Here is a 19,455-nt window from a genome sequence, read left to right on the forward strand (position 1 = left end):
AAGAGCATGGGGAAATTTTTTGACAATGTTGACTGTTCTGGACAAAATTTCATTTTTGAATGAAGGCCATTTTTATGTGAGTTTTTCCCTTAAAAAATTTCAGCCAGCTCTAACAGACAATTTGATTTTTCTTCCAACATCTCTGACACTCTCTGTGACAGACAGATGTTGCCAAAGTGTTATTTCACTTTGTTTGGAGATGTTTACCATTGAACGACTCAAGAACCACTCCAAAAGCTTACTTTATTTCCCAGTTCCCTTTCTGTATTTCAGTATTCAGAAATATTAAGCTCATATGATTGTTTAACATTAATTTTTCTGCTTTCTTTAAACATATGTCTTAAAAGTTATCATGGTTGTTTGAAACAACTTCTTGTAGACGTCTGTAATAGTCCATTGTCAGCTTATGGTGTTTACCAGACTAATGAGTCTGGGATACAGTTTTGGAGAAACAAGTTAATTGCTACCTAAGCTTGTTAACACAACACAGATTGTTTTCCATCTTAGCTTTCCATGTTTTATTACGATAATGCTAAAATGCAATGATTTTTCATGTTGCAATCACTTTGTGCTGTTGAGTCAGTTTAGTGATTGCAAAAGGTTTTAAGTCGCTTAATGGACTTTGATTAGTTACTTATATATTAGCCAGTTTGTGATTCGTGCCTCATTCTGTTTGGTATTAATCCTTCACTTTTACGAGTATTAAATTCACTCAAATTGAAAACAAGGTGACTGGGTCAGTGGGCAGAGGTTTGAATGGAAGTTTAATTTAGTTTGTACCAATAAAAAAATAATTTTGGCTATATAACTCAGGGTGCATGATGTGCATGTTTATTGCTGACAGATCTAGTTGCATTGAATGACTTTTTTTTCTCCTGTAGAAGCACACAAATATTTTTCTATAGATAACTTAAAATGTAACTTCCATTTTAGAAAGGGGAGGGAGGGGAGGAAGGGACTTACAATACCTGCCTGTACTAGATAGGGGTAGAATGGGGATTGAACTTTATTTGTGGATTCCTAGGCAAATGAAGAGGCATCGAGTGCTTGTAATAAAATAAGGAGTTCAAAAAGAATCAAATTTATGAGTCACGGTGTCCAATCCTCAATTGGTGTACATTGACTTCAGTGGAACTACTGTAGTAATTTGGTGTAATAATTTACACCAGCCAAGGATCTGATGCACAACATCTCAAAAATCTCTGGGTGCATGTGTAGTGATTGGATGTTATAAACACATTTTAAGATGTTTACTATACCTAGCATATGGCAGATGGCCCAGTACCTGTGCTAGCGATGGGACTATTGTTCACTAGAATGTAAAGGAAATCTTTCATAGGTAGTTTCCTGTATATCTTAAAATATTTATACAGTGCTATTTGCGGTGTGTGAGAAACAGAGAGTAACATCTTGACAGCATTATATCTAATATTTTCAAATGAGCAGCTGTACATACACTGCAAAACTGAATAATTCTTCACCTGGAATTGTGACCAGCGGCCTGATCCTGAAAGCTGTCTGCTTCCACAACTTGAACTGATGTCAGTAAGAGTTCAGTGCTCGGGGGCCTTACAGGATCAGGCCTTGTGTTTCACACAGTAGTTTATTGCTTCTTGCACTAACAATAGCATCACTGAGTTCTGGGCCTAATTAAGTCAGCTTTCTAATATGCTGGTGGTCCAAATGTATTATCCAACTAACAAAGCAATATATCATGAGATTTTATATGGCAGCTCCATTGACAAACAAGGAAGACAGTGATCTTTCACCCCACGTCGCATGTTTTGTAGCACCGTTAGTTGTACTGTTTTATTCTTAATTTGATAATCCCACATGAATCTCCCAGCACTGTTCATGTGAAATTTGACTCTAGCTCTTTCGTGCTGAGGATGGAATTTCATCCAACCTTCTCAGTGTGTTAAAAAGGTAGGTGACGTCATCCCTGTTTTTAAATTGACGGAACTGAAACACAGGGTTGTTAAGTGCTGGGCTAATGGCAAGTCAGGAGTAGGCACAGTAAGGAATGGAACTCATATTGACTGACTTCTAGCTCCATGCTCGAAGCACGTGGGAGGCTTTGCTACCAAATAATTACTGTGTGGGATTTGTTTTTGTTATGGAAGGGGGGTTAATGTGTCAAAATTTTAAGGTTTAAGTATTTTTTAAAAGTCCAAATTAATCTAGTTTTATCAATATCAGTCAAGATGCATTGTCACTTATGTGTAAAACAAAATTTATTTAAAAATCATATTAGGCAGGCCAGTAAGTACAGTAATGTTAGGAGACATGATATCAGTTTAAAAAAAGTTTATTTTCTTATTCCATGTTATGTTTCAGAGACATAGACAGGTCTAGGCTTTCAGAACTATGTATGTACATTTACACCCATTATTTACATTTGTCGTTGAACATGCAATTATTAGGATTTGTGCATGCATATTTGGCATGCATATCTGCATACACAGTTCCAAAAATGTACCCTTTAGCTTATTACAGTATTATGAGAACCTTTTAAATGTATAACTTTGTACTGAGAAAACCTAGTCTGATTCTTTCTCATTCCCCAAATTCCATTTTGGAAAGTTCTGCTGTTCTGCATTATAGTACTTTGAGTGGGAATCTTTCCTGTTTTTTATTTTACAGGGGTCATTACATTAGATCTCGCATTTCTGAAATGCTTTTCTTCTAAAGCACTCTTGTAAAATACAAACTAGCACTCTGACCAACAGAATTCATAATCCCCTTTTTAAAATGAACAATAAGACAAATAACTTTTAAAATTCATATTAATGTCTCTTACCTGTTCTGGCAAGGCAGAGAAACAAATAAAGCACAGGTTCTATCACTCTGAGACCTCCAAATGATGTTTAGAGATGGCCAGAAAATCAGAATCCACTGACCCAAGAGCAGCTTGCTGCAGATCCATTCAATAGGAGGGAGCAAGGCCATACAATGAGTTAGAGATCAAAAGAGCAATTCTGTAGTCTATATGTTTCTTAACATGGAGCAAGCATAATGATTGACAGAGCGGGAGTGATGTGCTGGGGGAAGAACTTAGCCCATAGAACCAGGAGAGGCATGCAAGCAGACTTGCAGTTATCAGTCCTATAAATTCAAAGAGAGAACAAACCACTATTTCAGTATTGTGCAGGGTCTAAAGACAATTCACTACATGGCAATAGCTTTTTAGATGGTAATGCAGAGTGAGCATTATTAATATAGACTCCGAATGACAAAACTGAATCAATTAACCTCCTCAAATCCTGGTGCTATTAAAAGGGACAGCTGATTGACTGCCATTAAACAAACGCTTTAAAATCCGAGAGAGACTGATTTAAGTGAAACAAGCCTTGGGAGGGTGTCTTTTTAAAACACTTTACTTTTATCATTATTTTTATGGATTATGGGGGCAGGCATCCATACATTTCACATCTGCAGCTTTTCCAACTCTCAAGATTGTATTGCAAGTCTCGCAATATTTGTTTTTTTCTTAAAGCCCCAGCTGCTGGAATGAGGTTTTTACTTGAGACTCTTTGCTTTCATTTAAAAAAAGTTTCTAGCCCAGGTGGCTGCTGAAGAAACCTTGCAAACATGATCCTTACATATTCTAACACAAGATGGCAAATAAAGAGAACCCCAAACATGCTTTTTAAAATCTCATTATTTTTAAGCCAGTCAGGACTTCTGTTTCCTGACTTATGGTTTTTGAATGCTTAGAGTTGGCAATACTCTTCAGAGCCCTCCCTAATCGATTTTTTCTCCAAAATACTTCCCCTCTCTGATAATGATAGAGTTTGTGGCTTAAAAGTGTTACTAGAACCCTCACGTTACTGTTACAATATTGAAAAGTTAACAGTAGATTGTGTTACGGCCTGCTTTCCCTGGGCAGCCACGGTACAGAAATCTTCTCATATGCTGATTAAGTGCACAGCAATTAATAACAGAAAAGTTTAAAATATTTGGATTTCCAAAGTTAAGTGGTTATTGATTCTGGGAAAGTTCCCTTTCCTTTCATTTACAGTGAATACAATCTTTCAGAGATAAAAGTGCTGATTTTTGGTATTGGCAAGATATGGTGCAGTCTTTGTAGGAGGGGAAAATCCCACACCATTCCAGCTACATAGAGCATCCTCGCAGGCACTGTACCCAGGTGTTGAAGTAAGGGGCAGAAGTGGGGAGCACAGCTCCTACTGCTAAAAGCAGAGGAAGAGCATCTCCTCTTTTCTTTGGCTTGGGTAGGCCCTTCTGCCCAGCTGCTCCACCCTTCACCTTGGCTGCTGTGAGAGCTCCATTTCCGGTCTCCATGGTTTAACCAGTGACTGTATACCAAGCCTCTTCTATAAAATAAATAAACTCATGCCCTCACATTGATCGCCTTTGACCTTTGGGACAGCTCCCTTACTAGTACAGTACCATGTACTCTTATGGTGCTAATAAATAGTAATTATTCACAGGGCCAAATGGAAAACAAACCAGAAAATCTGGGCATCATCATAAGCTCAATAACCATCACCAGATGTGTGCATCTAAAATATAATACCATGGAGTATTGTAAGCATGTGACTTACTAGCTGGTGTACACTCTGGTTGCTGGGTGTGGTTTAACAGGCTCTCCTATAGCACTTCCTACTGACAGCCCAGGCCCAGCGGCGGTCTGCTTCTTCTTGCAACTCAGCCCTTTGGTCAGGACACACACAGTCCCACCCCTTCAAGGGTAAACCAATAGTCCAACAACTACCAGCCCTTCAACTTAGTCCAAGTCCAGACTTACTAGTCCATATCCCAGCTATCAGGGGGTTTCAGTAGTCCTTACCCCTTGTCAGGAAGAGTTTCCACTCCACCTTCCTTGGTGGGTGGTAGGGAAATCCTGGTCCTTCCTCTCCACTGGGTTCCAGTCCAGGGATCCTTTAATAAGCAGTCAAGTGGTGGCTGTGCCAACCCTCTACTGCCTTCCTGGGACACTTCCTACCTTACCCTGTCTTGAGCCTTTCCTACAGCCTCTTCCTGGGCTCAGAGGGTTTCAGCTCCTCCCTCTCCAAGCCTCTGCCCCAGGCTCACTGCAGAGCTTCTTCGCACTTTCTGCCACCCAGGAGGTTCTGTTACAGGAGTCTGGTTGCTCCTTGCAAGCCTACCTTCCTTCGTGAAGACTCTGTCCCCTCAGCAGTTCTACTCTGCTCCCCGGCTCCAGCCAGAGTTCTCTCATTGAGTGAGAGCCAGTGAGCTGCTCTCCTTCCTGGTCAGCTCCCAGCTGGCCCAGGTTTAGCCCTTTTAACTCTTCCTTCCAGGCTTGACCCCTTTAGTAGGTGTAGCAGGGCAAGGCCTATAGGCTCTTATTAACCCATTCTAGCCCAGAGTGGGGTTGGTACACCCCATCACAAGTCTAAAAGAGCGCTGTGGAATATCTTAAATAATTGGTCTAGGGTAGCATAAGTCTCCTGTTTACTTTGTTGTTTAACATTTGTTTAAAGTACTTAAATATAAGCACTATAAGCACTATGATCAAGTGTTCATGCATACAGATGAGCACCTACGTCTGTTGCGCCTTATCTGTGCATGCATATCTGGTATTTGCGTGTGTGATAGGCACACTTATGCATTAAATTAAGTGTGCCAGACTTGGAAAATCTGGCCCATAATCCATAACAGGCATTGCTAAGAACTGCTGGGTCCAGTGCATAATTACATGAAAAACAAAACAAAAACTAAACCACACCAACCAAGTTCAACCCCTTGCCAAGCAAGCAGATTGGCTGTCTAGGGACAACTTCCTAGCTTTCCATGGTATTTCTTCAGTCTGACATACTGTCCTACATACTCTCTTTTTCTTATTTCCTATGGCTTGTTCCTGTTTTCTTTGTTTCTTGCAATGTAAAGCAGTGAACAGATGTAAATTGTTATTTTATGACATGGTGAGTATGGGCTAACATTGTACTTAACTTTTGTATTTATTTTACTTTCTTTGTTACAGTCAGTGGCTTTTTCTCCCCTTCCTATAATGAAAAACATTTAATTAAAAACCCCAATAATGTGTGTAGTGAGTTAAAAGGATACCCTGATCAGCAATATCAAAAGCTGAAAACCAGGTTGGAAGAGGAATTATTTAGCATGAGAAAAGGGGTGTAATTGCAACTAATGAGATGAAATTAAGAAAAGGATCATTTAGACTACATGGGCCTGCTCCTGCTCTCATTGAAGTTGGTGATGAAGCTTCCAGGGTGAAATCCTATCTCCATTGCAATCAAAGGGAGTTTTGCTGTTTGACTTCACTGGTATGGGCTCAATCCCGTCTTCATGGAGAAACCTGTTGGAAATGGAGCATCCTGATTATCACTACAAACGTTTTGTTTTTTCTCCTGCTGATAATAGCCCACCTTAATTGATTACTCTCATTATAGTTAGTATGGCAACACCCATTTTTTCATGTCCTCTGTGTGTGTGTGTGTATATATATCTTCCTACTGTATTTTCCACTGCATACATCTGATGAAGTGGGTTTTAGCCTGCAAAAGCTTATGCTCAAATAAATTTGGAGGGTCCCAGAGCCTTGGCTCCAGTCTAAGCCTGATCCTGTGCACCACAGTTTTGCAGCCCTGCATCCTGAGCCCTGCAAGCCAGAGTCAGCTGACACCGGCCAGCCGTGTGTTTAATTGCAATGTAGACATATCCTGTGGTTCCAGCAGGGCAGGAAGTGTGGAGATGTCTTGATGTCCTTCACTCACACTGCTCTGTCATTTCTCTAACATGTCAAGAACCAGTTAAATTTAATATAAAAGTTGGCCATGCTTTTTAGGGTCTGGTTCAGTTTGGTGTCATTTTATCTATACCTGCCCAGCTATCCCTGCCCAAGACCTACAGTCAGGCAAAATCCAAATGCTGCTACTTAGCCAGGGAAGAACACACCTTGCAGCATCTTTCCACCACAGCCCACACCATATGTGAAAGGCTTCTCTCCACATCACTAAGCTTGATGATATGGTAGTTTAAATCAGTTCTCTGCCACTCTGACTCAGTGCATTATTGACTTCAGGCTCAATTAGGGCGGGTACCAGAGCATCTAGAATACACTGGAGAACACGGGAGAAAATCATTGGGTCAACCCAGCAAAGCTTGTGCCTTGTCCCAGATTTCCTAATGGTGCCTACAGTCTTTAATCTTGTATCACAGTTTGTACAGTCCGTCAGGTGAAAAACATAATCAGTATTCTTAAACACATCACCCTGCAGGAAGAGAGTGCTACATCCCAGCTTACACGCTCCAAATAAGCACAGATCCTGCAGCAGAAACTGTAAAACCATGATGCCAGCAGCCCAAAATCTGAAGCTGCCTGGAGCACAAACAGGAATCAGTCATTTAACAGTGTGTGTTACAAAACAGTGGTGGTGTTTTTTTCCTGGGGAGGGACGTGGGAAGGACTGAAACCCACCAACAGCGCTATAATTAAATTAAAAACACAGAAAACTCTTCTGTTACCAGATAAACTTTTTCCTATTAAAACTAAAGGGAAAACAAAAGTTACTAAAGATTATAGTAAGAAAACTAGTTTCTTATATTCTTACATTATAATACCTATTTAGAGAGTCTGTGCATTGACTTCAATAGGTAGTACAGGCCAGATCCAAAAGCCTTCTTCTGTGAACTTGCAGCATATTACGTGGTAAGAAGCACTACGAATATTTACACAACATAATTTAGGTTGACCAGTTCTAGTAATAAGTGAAGGGCAAAGGTCAGGCAAGCGTGCAAAAATGATGTACCACAAAACCAACCTTAGTCTACAGTATATAAGTGATAGAATAGACATTTTTCTGCAGTCTTACCTGCATTGCACAGATGGGGAAACTGAGGCACAGTGAGGTCAAATTACTCACTGAGGGTGACACTGACTGTAGCAGAGTTGAGAACAGAACACCGTTCTCCTGACTGTCTGCTGGTCTAACCATTAAACAATACTGCTTAATAGAGATTGCTTTAAAATGTGAGGCTTGCTGCAGTAGTTCTATCTTCAGTCTGCTCTATTATTAATATTCATTCACATGGATAAGTGTTCAGATTTTTTTTTTAAAAGTACATATCAGGTATAGTATTCAACCCCTTGGGGGTATGTACTCTATTTGGGTACTTGGGTGCATATAGCGACAAATCTTGAAGAATGTGCTAGCCTTGTATTTGAAGATAAATGTATCATAATAAATGAACTCTTCCTGGAGTTCACAGTGGGGGCTAAAATCTGTTATTTGTTATAACCAATGCAACTCCTTTGAACCCCATTGGGTCTGCCCCAGTGTAACTCTCAATACAGTTTGATTCTGTGCTTGTAAAACTTTTAAAAAAATTTCAACATAAATGTTTCAACATAATGGAGGAACATTTTTTTCTGATTGCTTTCTGCCTTTTTCTTAAATTTTCTATATTCTGTTTAAAAAACTGTTTCCAGTACAGAGTTACCAGCAGTGATGATGATGATGTAGCTACTACCAGTCTAATGACTGGCAATACCATGGTATGTTCTATTTGCAAACTGGGATTTTGTGTTTTAGAGAAACTAGGTGACTTTCACTCTTTTTCTACACTTTTATAGTCCTTGCCATTATGAACTTGTAAATCTTAATTGTTGAAAGATTTGATCCGGTGTGTGTCTTTTTAGGAAGGAGAGGAAGGGGTCCCATAAGCTGTATGAGGACAGATAAGACATATTATGGTTTATGATGTTTAGATGCCCACCTGGAGAGAAGAGAGCTTAAGAACAAAATAAAAAGATGGAAATCCTACTCGACTCTGAAATAAGAGAAGAGCATGGTAGAAGAAGGATTTAAATGGGGAGAGCAGCTGTTACAGCACCCAGTTGTACATATTTTATCCTGAGACACCATTTGGTTTAATAAAATGTAGATCTAAGACTGTCCTTAACCTATCAGTTTCTTAAGACTTAATTATAAAGGCTATACTTTCAAAGGACAAAAGCATTATTCATTTGTCTGTTCATGTCTTCCAGGTTTATCTTGCAGATTATGGACTTTCCTACAGATATTGTCCCAATGGGAACCACAAACAGTATAAGGAAAATCCTAAAAAGGGCCATAATGGGACAATAGAGTTTACCAGCTTAGATGCCCACAAGGGAGTAGGTAGGTTTCTTCTTTTATTTCAGAAGAGTGATTACAGAATATGTAATTAGGCTGTGTGAACTGGTGTACGTTACGGAGCAGTGGTGGGTATTGGTGATGGTTGATCAGAAGAAGCTCTTATGTGGTGACCTGTCACACCAGGTAATGTTGCTTCAGGTGCCATGGAAAGGGGAATGTGTTAACACTTAGGGCTTGGCTACACTTGCACTTTATACCGCAATAAAGCCTCCTAGAGCGCACTACCTTACTCCCCGTCCACACTACGTGCAAGGCACATAGAGCGCTCTGACTCCCTGGCTAGAGCGCTCCTGGTACTGCACCTCCACAAGAGGGATAACGGCTGTTGCACGTTGGCTGAGATGCCACAGGGCCAGTGTGAACGAGGAGTTACGTTACAGCGCTCTGATTGACCTCCAGAAACGTCCCATAATCCCCTTAAGTCAAGTGGCCTCTCTTCTCTTTGTTGTGAAATCGGCTGAGGAATGTGGAAGTGCTGTTTCAAAGCTCCGTTTCAAACAGTCGGCTGCTTATCTGCTCCCGGCTGCTTATCTGCAATGGTAAATGTTTGCTGTGAGTGAGTGAGAGGCGGGGGGAGGGGGGGTCTGAACTTACAAGACAGTGTGCTGACACACTCTCAGCACTCCAAAACCCCACTCTCTCTCTCTCCCTCCCTCCACATACACACAACACACTCCACCTCATCCCCCTCATTTGAAAGCACATTGCAGCCACTTGAATGCTGGGATAGCTGCCCGTAATGCACCGCTCCCAATGCAGCTGCAAGTGCAACAAATGTGGCTACGCCACTGCGCTGTCAGCTGTCAGTGTGGACAGATTGCGGTGCTTTCCCTACTGCGCTCTACGAAGGCTGGTTTAACCCAAAGAGCTCTACAACTGCAAGTGTAGCCAAGCCCTTAAAAAATAATGGGTGGGGTGGGCTGGAAGATGGAGGAAGAAGCTACAAAAGAAACTTGCCTTTAAACTTGGTCGTTAGTTTATGTTGATAATATTATCGTACAGTGGTTTGTTTTGTTAATGCTCTAGAACAACGGTTCTCAAACTGTGGGTCGGGACCCTAGAGTGGGTCTCAATCCCATTTTAAGGGTTGGCATTAGACTTGCTAGGGCCTGGGGCTGAAGCCGTAGTCTGAGCCTCACTGCCTGGGGCCGAAGCCCAAGGACTTCTGGTTACAGGTCCCCCACCTGGGGCTGAATCCCTTGGGCTTCAGCTTTGATGCCCCCCTCCCCCTGCCTGGTGTGGTGGGGCTTGGGCTTCGGCTTTGTAGTAGTAATTTTTGTTGTCAGAACTGGATCGCGATGCAATGAAGTTTGAGAATCCCTGCTCTGAACATAGAGATGGGGGGGATGTTTGGCAGTTTCACATTACCTAAGAAGAACTTCTGTGGCCTGATAAATATGCCTTTATGCAGATCTACACCTGTTTTTCAGTCTGTGTGTCAGACCATTTCAAGACATCCTCCTACAGAGAGCGAATCCTTTTTTAAAGCTACAAAGTGTTAACTTTTTGAAATCTTTTCCAGTAGCCTTTCATATATCTTACTTATTTAAACTCAATTTGATGGTATTGGAAACACATTTGCAGGTAAATTACATACATAGTCCTTTTATTGGATATTGATTGTACTGCCTTGCATTCCAAGGCAGACTTAATTCAACAATTCCCTAATTAGTTAAAGTCATAACCTATGTCTTGTATTCATTTACCATTAATTAAACCTTAGCTGTTTATTACACTGCAGTCCAAATTCAATAGCAGACCCACAGAGCCATGGAAAAAGGGAGTGGGAGGTCAATATTGAAAATATATGTTGCAAAGTCCCACTGATGGCTGCATTGTTCACAATCAATATGGTCAATGCAACACAACTTTCTTAGTTGCTATGTCAGCAAGACAAAAAGTCAATTCTAATGTTATGCTAGTGAAAAATAGTGATTATTGAAAAACTTTGACTCTTGCTGCAAAACAATATTTTTGTTAAGTATTTCCACCCCCTCAAATTTTCTAAACCTGAAAGAATGGACTGGCTTTCTATTGCTAGCTATGCTAGGACCACAGTGTCACAAATGATAACTGTAGAAATTTGTGCTTGTTAATAGCTGCTGAACTGTTACCTTAAACTAATACTTTCTAATGAGTTTTAGTTGGCACAAACAACTGTATATTATTGCTTTTTCTATTAAAAGGACCATTGACCATGTAATGTAGAGGGTCTTGATAATTTGCCAGCGCTGTTAAAACCTGCAGTCGTTTAACGCTGGTCATTAGGAAAAATGAAATAAGACTGTGAAGTATATGCTGCTCAGACAATTGCACAGCTTCACCTGCTGAAAACATTCTGTGGTGAAGAGCATATGCTCCAGTCCCTTCCCGACCCACCCAGCACAGAAAGATCTAACTCTGTTACTTCCATAGACAGTGTGAGCTGTGTGACTAGAGGCATGAGCACCACTCTGAAAACTATCCCTTGGAGATCTGTGTGAATGTTGTTGAAGGGAGAAACTGGAGGTTGGGGCAGTTGGGACTGAGCACCTGGGCAGGCATAACAGTTGGTTTAGTTTTCTGGCGAACAGGAGGCAGTTGAGAGTCTTGGTACTGGGGAGGGGATGCATCTTTTATTTCCCTCCACCTTTTGAACAGGGCAGTCATGATTGGGTGTAGGTGGGTGAATTCTTTGTTCCTCACCCCAGCAAAATCAGTGGTCAGATCATCCCTTTCTGTGGTAAAATCAAAAGCCGTGGTGGTGGTGGTGGTGGGTGAGATGGGGAGGGCTGTGGAAAAGGAATTCTCCACAAAGATCCCTTCGCTGCCATTTCGTCTCAGTGTCGTGTGTGAGGGGCAGGGTTTGCCCCAAGAGAAAAGTCTACAGGGCCTGACACCAGACAGTATAAGGATAGGGGGCCAGACCCTGAGCTGCTATAAAAAAAATGAAGATTTACACCAGTCGAGGATTCACTTGCGGCAGCTAGTTGTTGTGAAGGATTTGGACTTTTCCACTTCTAACTGCATGTTCTAGGAAAAGACCCTTATGGCAACTTCCGTCTCTTCTAGAACCCGCAGAGCACATGCTGCAGGTCTGGGTTCCACGTGGGGAAGGGAGCAGAGTCCAGGCAACATCAGAGGGCACATTTCCCCTCCAACCCTATGCATTTCCCATGGAAGTTAATATAGACTGGGACCATGTTATCTTTTCCAAGGGGGTTGTGAAGGCACCCACTGCTAAGGGGAGTCTCTAATGTGATTGCATCAATGGATCTGGGCTGCCATTGAGCTGGGGGAGGGGGAGTGTGCCAGGTTGGTGTGAACAATCCTGGCCTCCCCTGAGGATCTGGCCTATTGTCATTATAGCTGAGATAAGGCTCTCTCTATATATACACACAAGTATTACATTAAAAATAAAACAACAACCAAAAAGCCCATGTTAAAAACATTAAGGTTTCAAAATCAAACACTTGAAAGATAGGAAATGCCAGCTTTATGATGGTCTGTGCCACCTTAATTCGGTCCCCTTGTGCATTTGTGTCATGACACAGTCTTTAATTACATGATCAAATACTATTTTTTTCAACAGAACCCCCAGCCTCATTCAGTGCATAGGATGGATGGTGCTCCCTGAATGGGCAGCTGTGTAGTATTTCTTTTCATCTTCATTGTTCAGTGTGTGCTCCCATGCCATATATCCTGCACACTTTTTTCAAATCCTGCTCTGAATACAGAAGTATTACATTCCTTAGAATCTGAGTGATTCACAAACATTAAAGAAATGAATATTTTCCTGACATGCCTGTGAAATAGGGAAGTATTATCCCATTTTAAAATCAGAAACTGAAGCAGAGAGAGATTAAGGCCAGAATTTTCAAGTGTCCATGGATTTTGGGTGCCCAACTTGAGACAACGGGAGCTTGATTTTTTTTCAGGGAGTTTAGCATTCCATAACATTTTATAACAAATTCTGTGCACAGCTTTCATTGACTTGAGCTGCAGTTGTCCGCATGTCTGCAAATCTGATCCCCAGTGTCTCAGATAGGGCACCTAGAAAACAAGGAACACAAAATTAGTGGCCCCTGTGAAAAGCTTAGTTTAAGTGGCTTGCCCAGTATCATAAGAAGTACGTGGCAAAGGCAGGGATAGAATCCTGTTATCTATGGTGGCATTCAACTGTCTTAAGCACGACACCATCCTTACTCTTCCTGCAGTCCTCTATCTCATTCACTACAAAACTTCCAGCTTCAGAAACAAATGGGGCATAGGACCTACAGACAACATCCTCGTTCATTCCTGGAGCACACACTGTCCAGTGCAGGGAATGAGGCAGGCCTCTTGTGGAAAAAGCAGTATGTGGTGAGAATCATAGAATATCAGGGTTGGAAGGGACCTCGGGAGGTCATCTAGTCCAACCCCCTGCTCAAAGTAGGACTAATCCCCAGATAGATTTTTACCCCAGTTCTCTAAATGGCCCCCTCAAGGATTGAGCTCCCAACCCTGGGTTTACTAAGCTAATGCTCAAACCACTGAGCTATCCCTCCCCCCAGGCTATCATAATGCATATGCAAAAGGGGGGCAAATTAAGTTTGTTCAGGCAACCATGATTCTGGCTCTTCCTAACTTCTGAGTGCTTGATGTGCAGCCTTAACGATGTTCTTTGAACATAGTTGATTAAAAAAAAAAAAAGTACATGTAGGCATGTATGATTTTTTCCAAAGGGTTTTTCTGACTATATGTACCATACCGAAGTATTTTTAATGCCAAATATTTCAACAACAAAAATATTTATCAAGGGTTTTTTATGTGCTTGTTTTCAAAAGGCCTGAGTGGTAGAACTTGTTATATTGAGTTACACAGATGGAAACCTTCAAACTTCCACTTATTCTTATTTATGAATTAGCTATACAAAAGTGTGCAGTGGTTTGATTGAGATGTCTGGCTTCGACTTCCAAAAAATATGAATTTGTGGCTTTTGAAAGTGCCTCTTGACAGTCCTTGAAACTGATTGCCCCTTTCCACAAAGCAAGTACCACACAGTTTCATTGCAAGCTTCCCACTAACTTAAATGAACATCGCTATCACAGGTAGGATAGAGAGAGCAATCCAGCCTCATGCACATTCATTCCCTGTACTCTTTGCTAAGCTTCCTAGTTATGGTGGCTGTTGTGATGTTACCCACTGGGAATCGTACTGAGATCCTGGAAGTTATTTAGCATTGGACACCAAACAACCATTCCATGGTATCAGTTTCCATTACTAGTCTGCATTTTTGTGACTGTCTTTTGTGAGCCTAAGATCTGCCCTCCCCACCAATATCATTCAGTATGGAACATGAATTGCTCTGTGCTTAATTTTCATTTGAGCTTCTGGGCTAGTTTCTAAACTAACTTGACAGACTTTGGTCGTCTTGGCTACTTGTTTGCTCTGGTGTTGTAAGAAAGAGAGGTTATAGGATGGCTTTTTTTAATTGGAGATTGTTCCCCAAATTAAATCCCCTATCGTTTTTCAAAGGCATGGTCTACAAGACTGCAGTGTTTGTTAGTTTTTGCATAGAATTTGAGTGAACCATATTGAACATAGTCTTGCATTCATGTTGAAACTCCATGCTGTATAAATAGTATTACATTTTTGTTACTTGATAATTAAAGTGAATTATATCTGCGTCAAATGTATGTTTTAAAAATTTGTTACATAGTTAGAATTGTTACTTTTTAACATTTGGATCAATGCATCATATGGATTTTTGTAGATTTTCTACTCACTGAGGCATGCAGTCAATACCTAATTTCTCTGGAGATCTACTGCGCTTAACATATTGAGCTTTTTTTAAATACTCCAGACCCGTGCATTGAGTGTGTAAGACCAGTTTTAATTTGCCATCATAGATGAACATAAGAGTATGAACTGTCTAAGTTAAATTCCCTCCAATGTATATTTGTGTGTGCAGTGGATTTCAGGATCATTCTCCTGTTTCTTTTCCTTTTCCAAGCCAACACTTTACATAATTAATATTAATTACTTTCCCTTTTTGTTTCAGTGGCAGAAAGACACCTCTAAATATGTTATTAGTTTAACAAAGCTTTTCTTTAATGTATCTTCACTCAAGCACCTAGAATGATTTAAAAACATATGAAATAGGAAGGATGTTGCAGACAGAGATGATGTTGTGTTAGGTTCAGGGTACCCAAAGCCTACAGCAAAAGGTGGTTCCTGTCCCGTTATACGCAGTTGTTGTCAAATATTTGCAGTTTCTCAGTGCTTTTTACTTCTGGATTCTTATATGGCATCATTGCGAAGTGTCTTGTGTAGTCTGTGTCTGGTTTGGCAGCTGCAACTATCTCTGATGTGGGCCTTGCCAGAGTTATCCATGCCTTTGTATCCTCCAGATTGGGTTAATGCAATTCATCCTGCATCAAGTCAGTTAGAATGTGTGCTCCCTAAGTTAGCATATTAGGGAGCTGGCACTGTGTTGTTCTTAGTGAATGGCCCTTGGGGCTACTTGCTTTCTCCACTGGTCTGACAGAGACCATGTCTTTGAACCTGTAGGGAGTAGTGCAATAGTATCTGTTTTCTCAGGCTTTTGCTTGAGGAAGTTGACTCTGTATAGGTATTTAGTTTATTTGGGGTCTGTGTATGGCTGGTTAGTGGTGAGCATTATTTTTATTAATGTTGATCAATGAATTGTAGTAATTTGTATGTGTTCCTAGGGATTACGTAATGGGTGCATTCTAAACCTAAAAGCAGCAAAGAGTCCTGTGGCACCTTATAGACTAACAGACGTATTGGAGCATGAGCTTTCGTGGGTGAATACCCACTTCGTCGGATGCATGTTGCCTACCCCTGGTCTATAAGGTGCCACAGGACTCTTTGCTCCTTTTACAGATCCAGACTAACATGGCTACCCCTCTGATACCTTCTAAACCTAAAAATACAGTAAATAAAAATGTACTCTTTATGGGTTTTGTCAAGTTTATAGAAGATTTAGGTCCCCTACTAGGCTGGATAATCAAAAAATAAAACCTGTTTCATTGAAAGTATTAAGGTAACAATACATGGCAACAAGTTATCAGCATGCAGTGTTTACGCTGCCACAAGCCAAATAACATGCTGTTAATTATTTCTACTTTTAGACATACCAGATTTTACAGCACTCCATACACGACACATGTGGAGTCAAGTTCCCCTCTCCCCTCCCCGCCCCCCCCCGCCCCCGCGCAAAATTCTGCTTGGCCTGCTGGGCTGGGGGAGGAGAGGGGGAGGCTCCCTTCTCCCACTGCACTTTCCCCCCCCGGCATGCTCAGTCCCTGTCCCCGGCAGCCAGGCCCAGGCAGGGAGTGGAAGGGGCAGGACCACCCCAGGTCTCTGCTCTGTGCAGTGTGGCGGCTGCCTGTGAGAGCCCGGCTGGGGAGACGCCAGCGGCTCGCCCCCTCTGCTCCCCACCTGGGCCCGGCTGCTGCGGATAGGGGCCAAGCAAGCCAGAGGCCCCTCTACCCCCCGGCATGTTTCTAGCTTACTCAGCCCCTGTCCCTGGCAGTCGGGCCCAGAAGGGGAGCAGAGGGGCGAGTCGCTGCCACCTCCCCAGCCGAGCTCTCAAGCAGCCTCTGCGCTGCACAGGACAGTGACCCGGAGCAGCCTGCTTCAGCCAGCACGAGAAGCAGCTCCCTCTCGCTCCCCAGCTGCCAGGGAGAGTGGCCGAACGTGCCGGGGGAAGGGGCCCAGTGGGAGAAGGACAGGGGGCCCCCGCCCCGAGGCAACTCTGGTGAGACGGGGAAAGCACAATGACCCCGGGCTGGGTGCAGGGTGGGGGGTGCTGGGGAAGGTGCTGATAGCAGGTTCCCTGGCATCTGCTTAGCCGAAGAAAGGGGCATTGCCCGTGCCTCCCCTACTGAGGTGTCCGCAAACTCCAGGGAGACACTGGTGCTGTGAGTCTCCCTAGGCTAGGGCTGGCCTCAGCTGGGCCCAGAGGCACGTGCTCCCCACTCCTCTGGCCCAAGCCGCCCAGATTAGCTGCGATCACGTGTCCTCCCCTTTACATAGTGTGTGTCCCCCTTCCCCCACACCCCAGTATCAGGAGGCATGAGTCGTTTATGCTGCACGCCATCATAAGTGAGATGATATTCATGTATTCAGACTATTGATGGGCAGTGGGGAAATGTACATGCTATCCACAAAACCTGGGGCCAACACTGTAGGTTTCACTACTGCTTTCACTAAAAATTCTGGCACTTCTGACCACCTTTCCTTGTTGTGTACTTTTTCTAGCAGTTTTTGAGTTTGTTGTTGTGGTGTTTTGTTTTTATTAATAAACTGCATAAGTGCTATCAAAGTTACAGTGCCTTATGTGTATACATACATATATAATTCTATATGCTGTGTGCATGTGTTTGGCACTATAACTTTGGATAGTGCTTATGTAGTTTAACAAAAACACATGTGGTGTGTATATAATATAAATAATCACTATAGCTTTGGATAGCACTTAAGAGATTAAAAGACATAAACATATGGCCCCTGCCTCAAAGAGTTTTCATTTTCAATAAGACAAATATAGAACGTGAAACAGGGTGTTGGGGAAGGGGGAGTGAGGTTAAAATAAAAAATGTGGGGCATTGTATAGCAAGTGTATCAAGTAAAGTCTAATATTTGTAAGGAGAGATTGAGCAATAGCAGGCAGCCCAGGAGTGAAAGTCCAGGGTAGATTTCAAGGAGGGACTTGCAGTGTAAAAGTGAACGTGCTAGGCACAGAAGAATGTCATATTAGGTACAGAGAACACTAGGAAAAGAGATGTGCAGCCAAGTGTGGGAGGAGGAGTCAAAGGGAGGAACAAGGTGAAATGACTGGGCAGTGCAAGGGGGTGAGATGAGGTGTAAGCAAGACAGAGCTTTACGGGAGAGTAGAAGTAATTCTGAGCTACCGAACATTGGATAGACGGGAGAGGAACATCAAGGAGGCCAGGGAGCAGGAAGTCAGAGTAGTATAAGTGAGAGAAAACTGGAATTAACTGTGGCTATGGCAGGGAGGAGGAAAAGGAAAGGGAGGAGGAGAAGGAGGCCTGAAGTTGGCATTTCTAATTAGACTAACACCTTCCTTTGAAGGACCAATAGGCCCACAAATGCAAAGCCACTACGACTCCCTTAAGCTCCATGCCTAGGGGAAATCATTCATTACCAAAACCCCAAGCCAAATTCTCTGGATTCTCTTCTCTTTTCTTGTTACACTCTCATCCCCCTGTTCTGGTCTATTAACATTGGATTTGCCATACTCAACCTGATGATCCTGCAATTATTGGCTCCATTAATGGGGGAATATTGAGTTATATATATATAACAGGAATATAACAGAGAGGTTATTTTACTGCTGTATTTGGCACTGGTGTGACCGATGCTGAAATACTGTGTCCAGTTCTTGTGCCCATGATCTTGTTCATGAACGATCTTGATAAATTGGAGAGGGTGCAGAGCCATGAGATCAGAAAGGATTAGAAAACATGTCTTATAGTGATAGACGCAAGGAGCTCAGTCTTTTTAGTTTAACAAAAAGAAGGTTAAGGAGTGACTTGAACAAAGTACCTACATGGGGAACAAGGTCGAATGGTTGGAAGTGGAGGCTAGGCAAATTTAGATTGGAAATAAGGCCTAATTTTCCTAATAGTTAAAGTGGTTAACCAGTGGAACAATTTTGAAATGAAGATCGGGTGTTCTTTTGAAAGATGTTGTCTAGCTCAAAAGGAAGTATTTTGGAATCTATGAACTGTTGCTCTGTCAGTTCAAGTACCACCCCTTTTCTTACACCCATGTCTATTGGTTAGGGCACTTGGTTGGGATGTGGGCACCTAAGGGTACGTCTATACTTACCTCCGGGTCCGGCGGTAAGCAATCGATCTTCTGGGATCGATTTATCGCGTCTTGTCTAGACGCGATAGGTCGATCCCGGATCGATCCCGGAAGTGCTTGCTGTCGACGCCGGTACTCCTGCTCCATGAGAGGAGTACGCGGAGTCGACGGGGGAGCCTGCCTGCCGTGTGTGGACCCGCGGTAAGTTCGAACTAAGATAGTTCAACTTCAGCTACGTGAATAACGTAGCTGAAGTTGCGTATCTTAGTTCGAAGTGGGGGGTTAGTGTGGACCAGCCCTAAGGTTCAAATCCCTGTTCTGGAGCAGGGACTTGAACTTAGGTTTCGCCCCTGCCAGGTTAGGGCCCTGAACACCAGGCTGTAGGATACACTGGCTGGGGTAGGTCTCTTTCTGTCTCTTATTTGGCAGCTGTTCCACTTTGTATAAATAATTATTCATTGGAACATGGGCTGCAGCCCCAACATCCCAAGTC

The 19,455-nt window shown here is 42.4% G+C and overlaps 1 protein-coding gene across 1 annotated transcript in view; it reads left to right on the forward strand.

Annotated features, from left to right (window-relative positions):
- Positions 1 to 19,455, forward strand: part of VRK2 (VRK serine/threonine kinase 2) — a 69,248-nt gene that overhangs the window by 17,759 nt on the left and 32,034 nt on the right. Inside the window, exon 7 of the mRNA XM_065400521.1 lies at positions 8,993 to 9,125. Coding sequence (XP_065256593.1) covers positions 8,993 to 9,125 — 133 coding nt within the window. The remainder of the gene's footprint in view (positions 1 to 8,992; positions 9,126 to 19,455) is intronic.

The sequence above is a fragment of the Emys orbicularis genome, chromosome 3 (genome assembly GCF_028017835.1).
Source record: "Emys orbicularis isolate rEmyOrb1 chromosome 3, rEmyOrb1.hap1, whole genome shotgun sequence".
Taxonomy (NCBI): Eukaryota; Metazoa; Chordata; order Testudines; family Emydidae; genus Emys; species Emys orbicularis.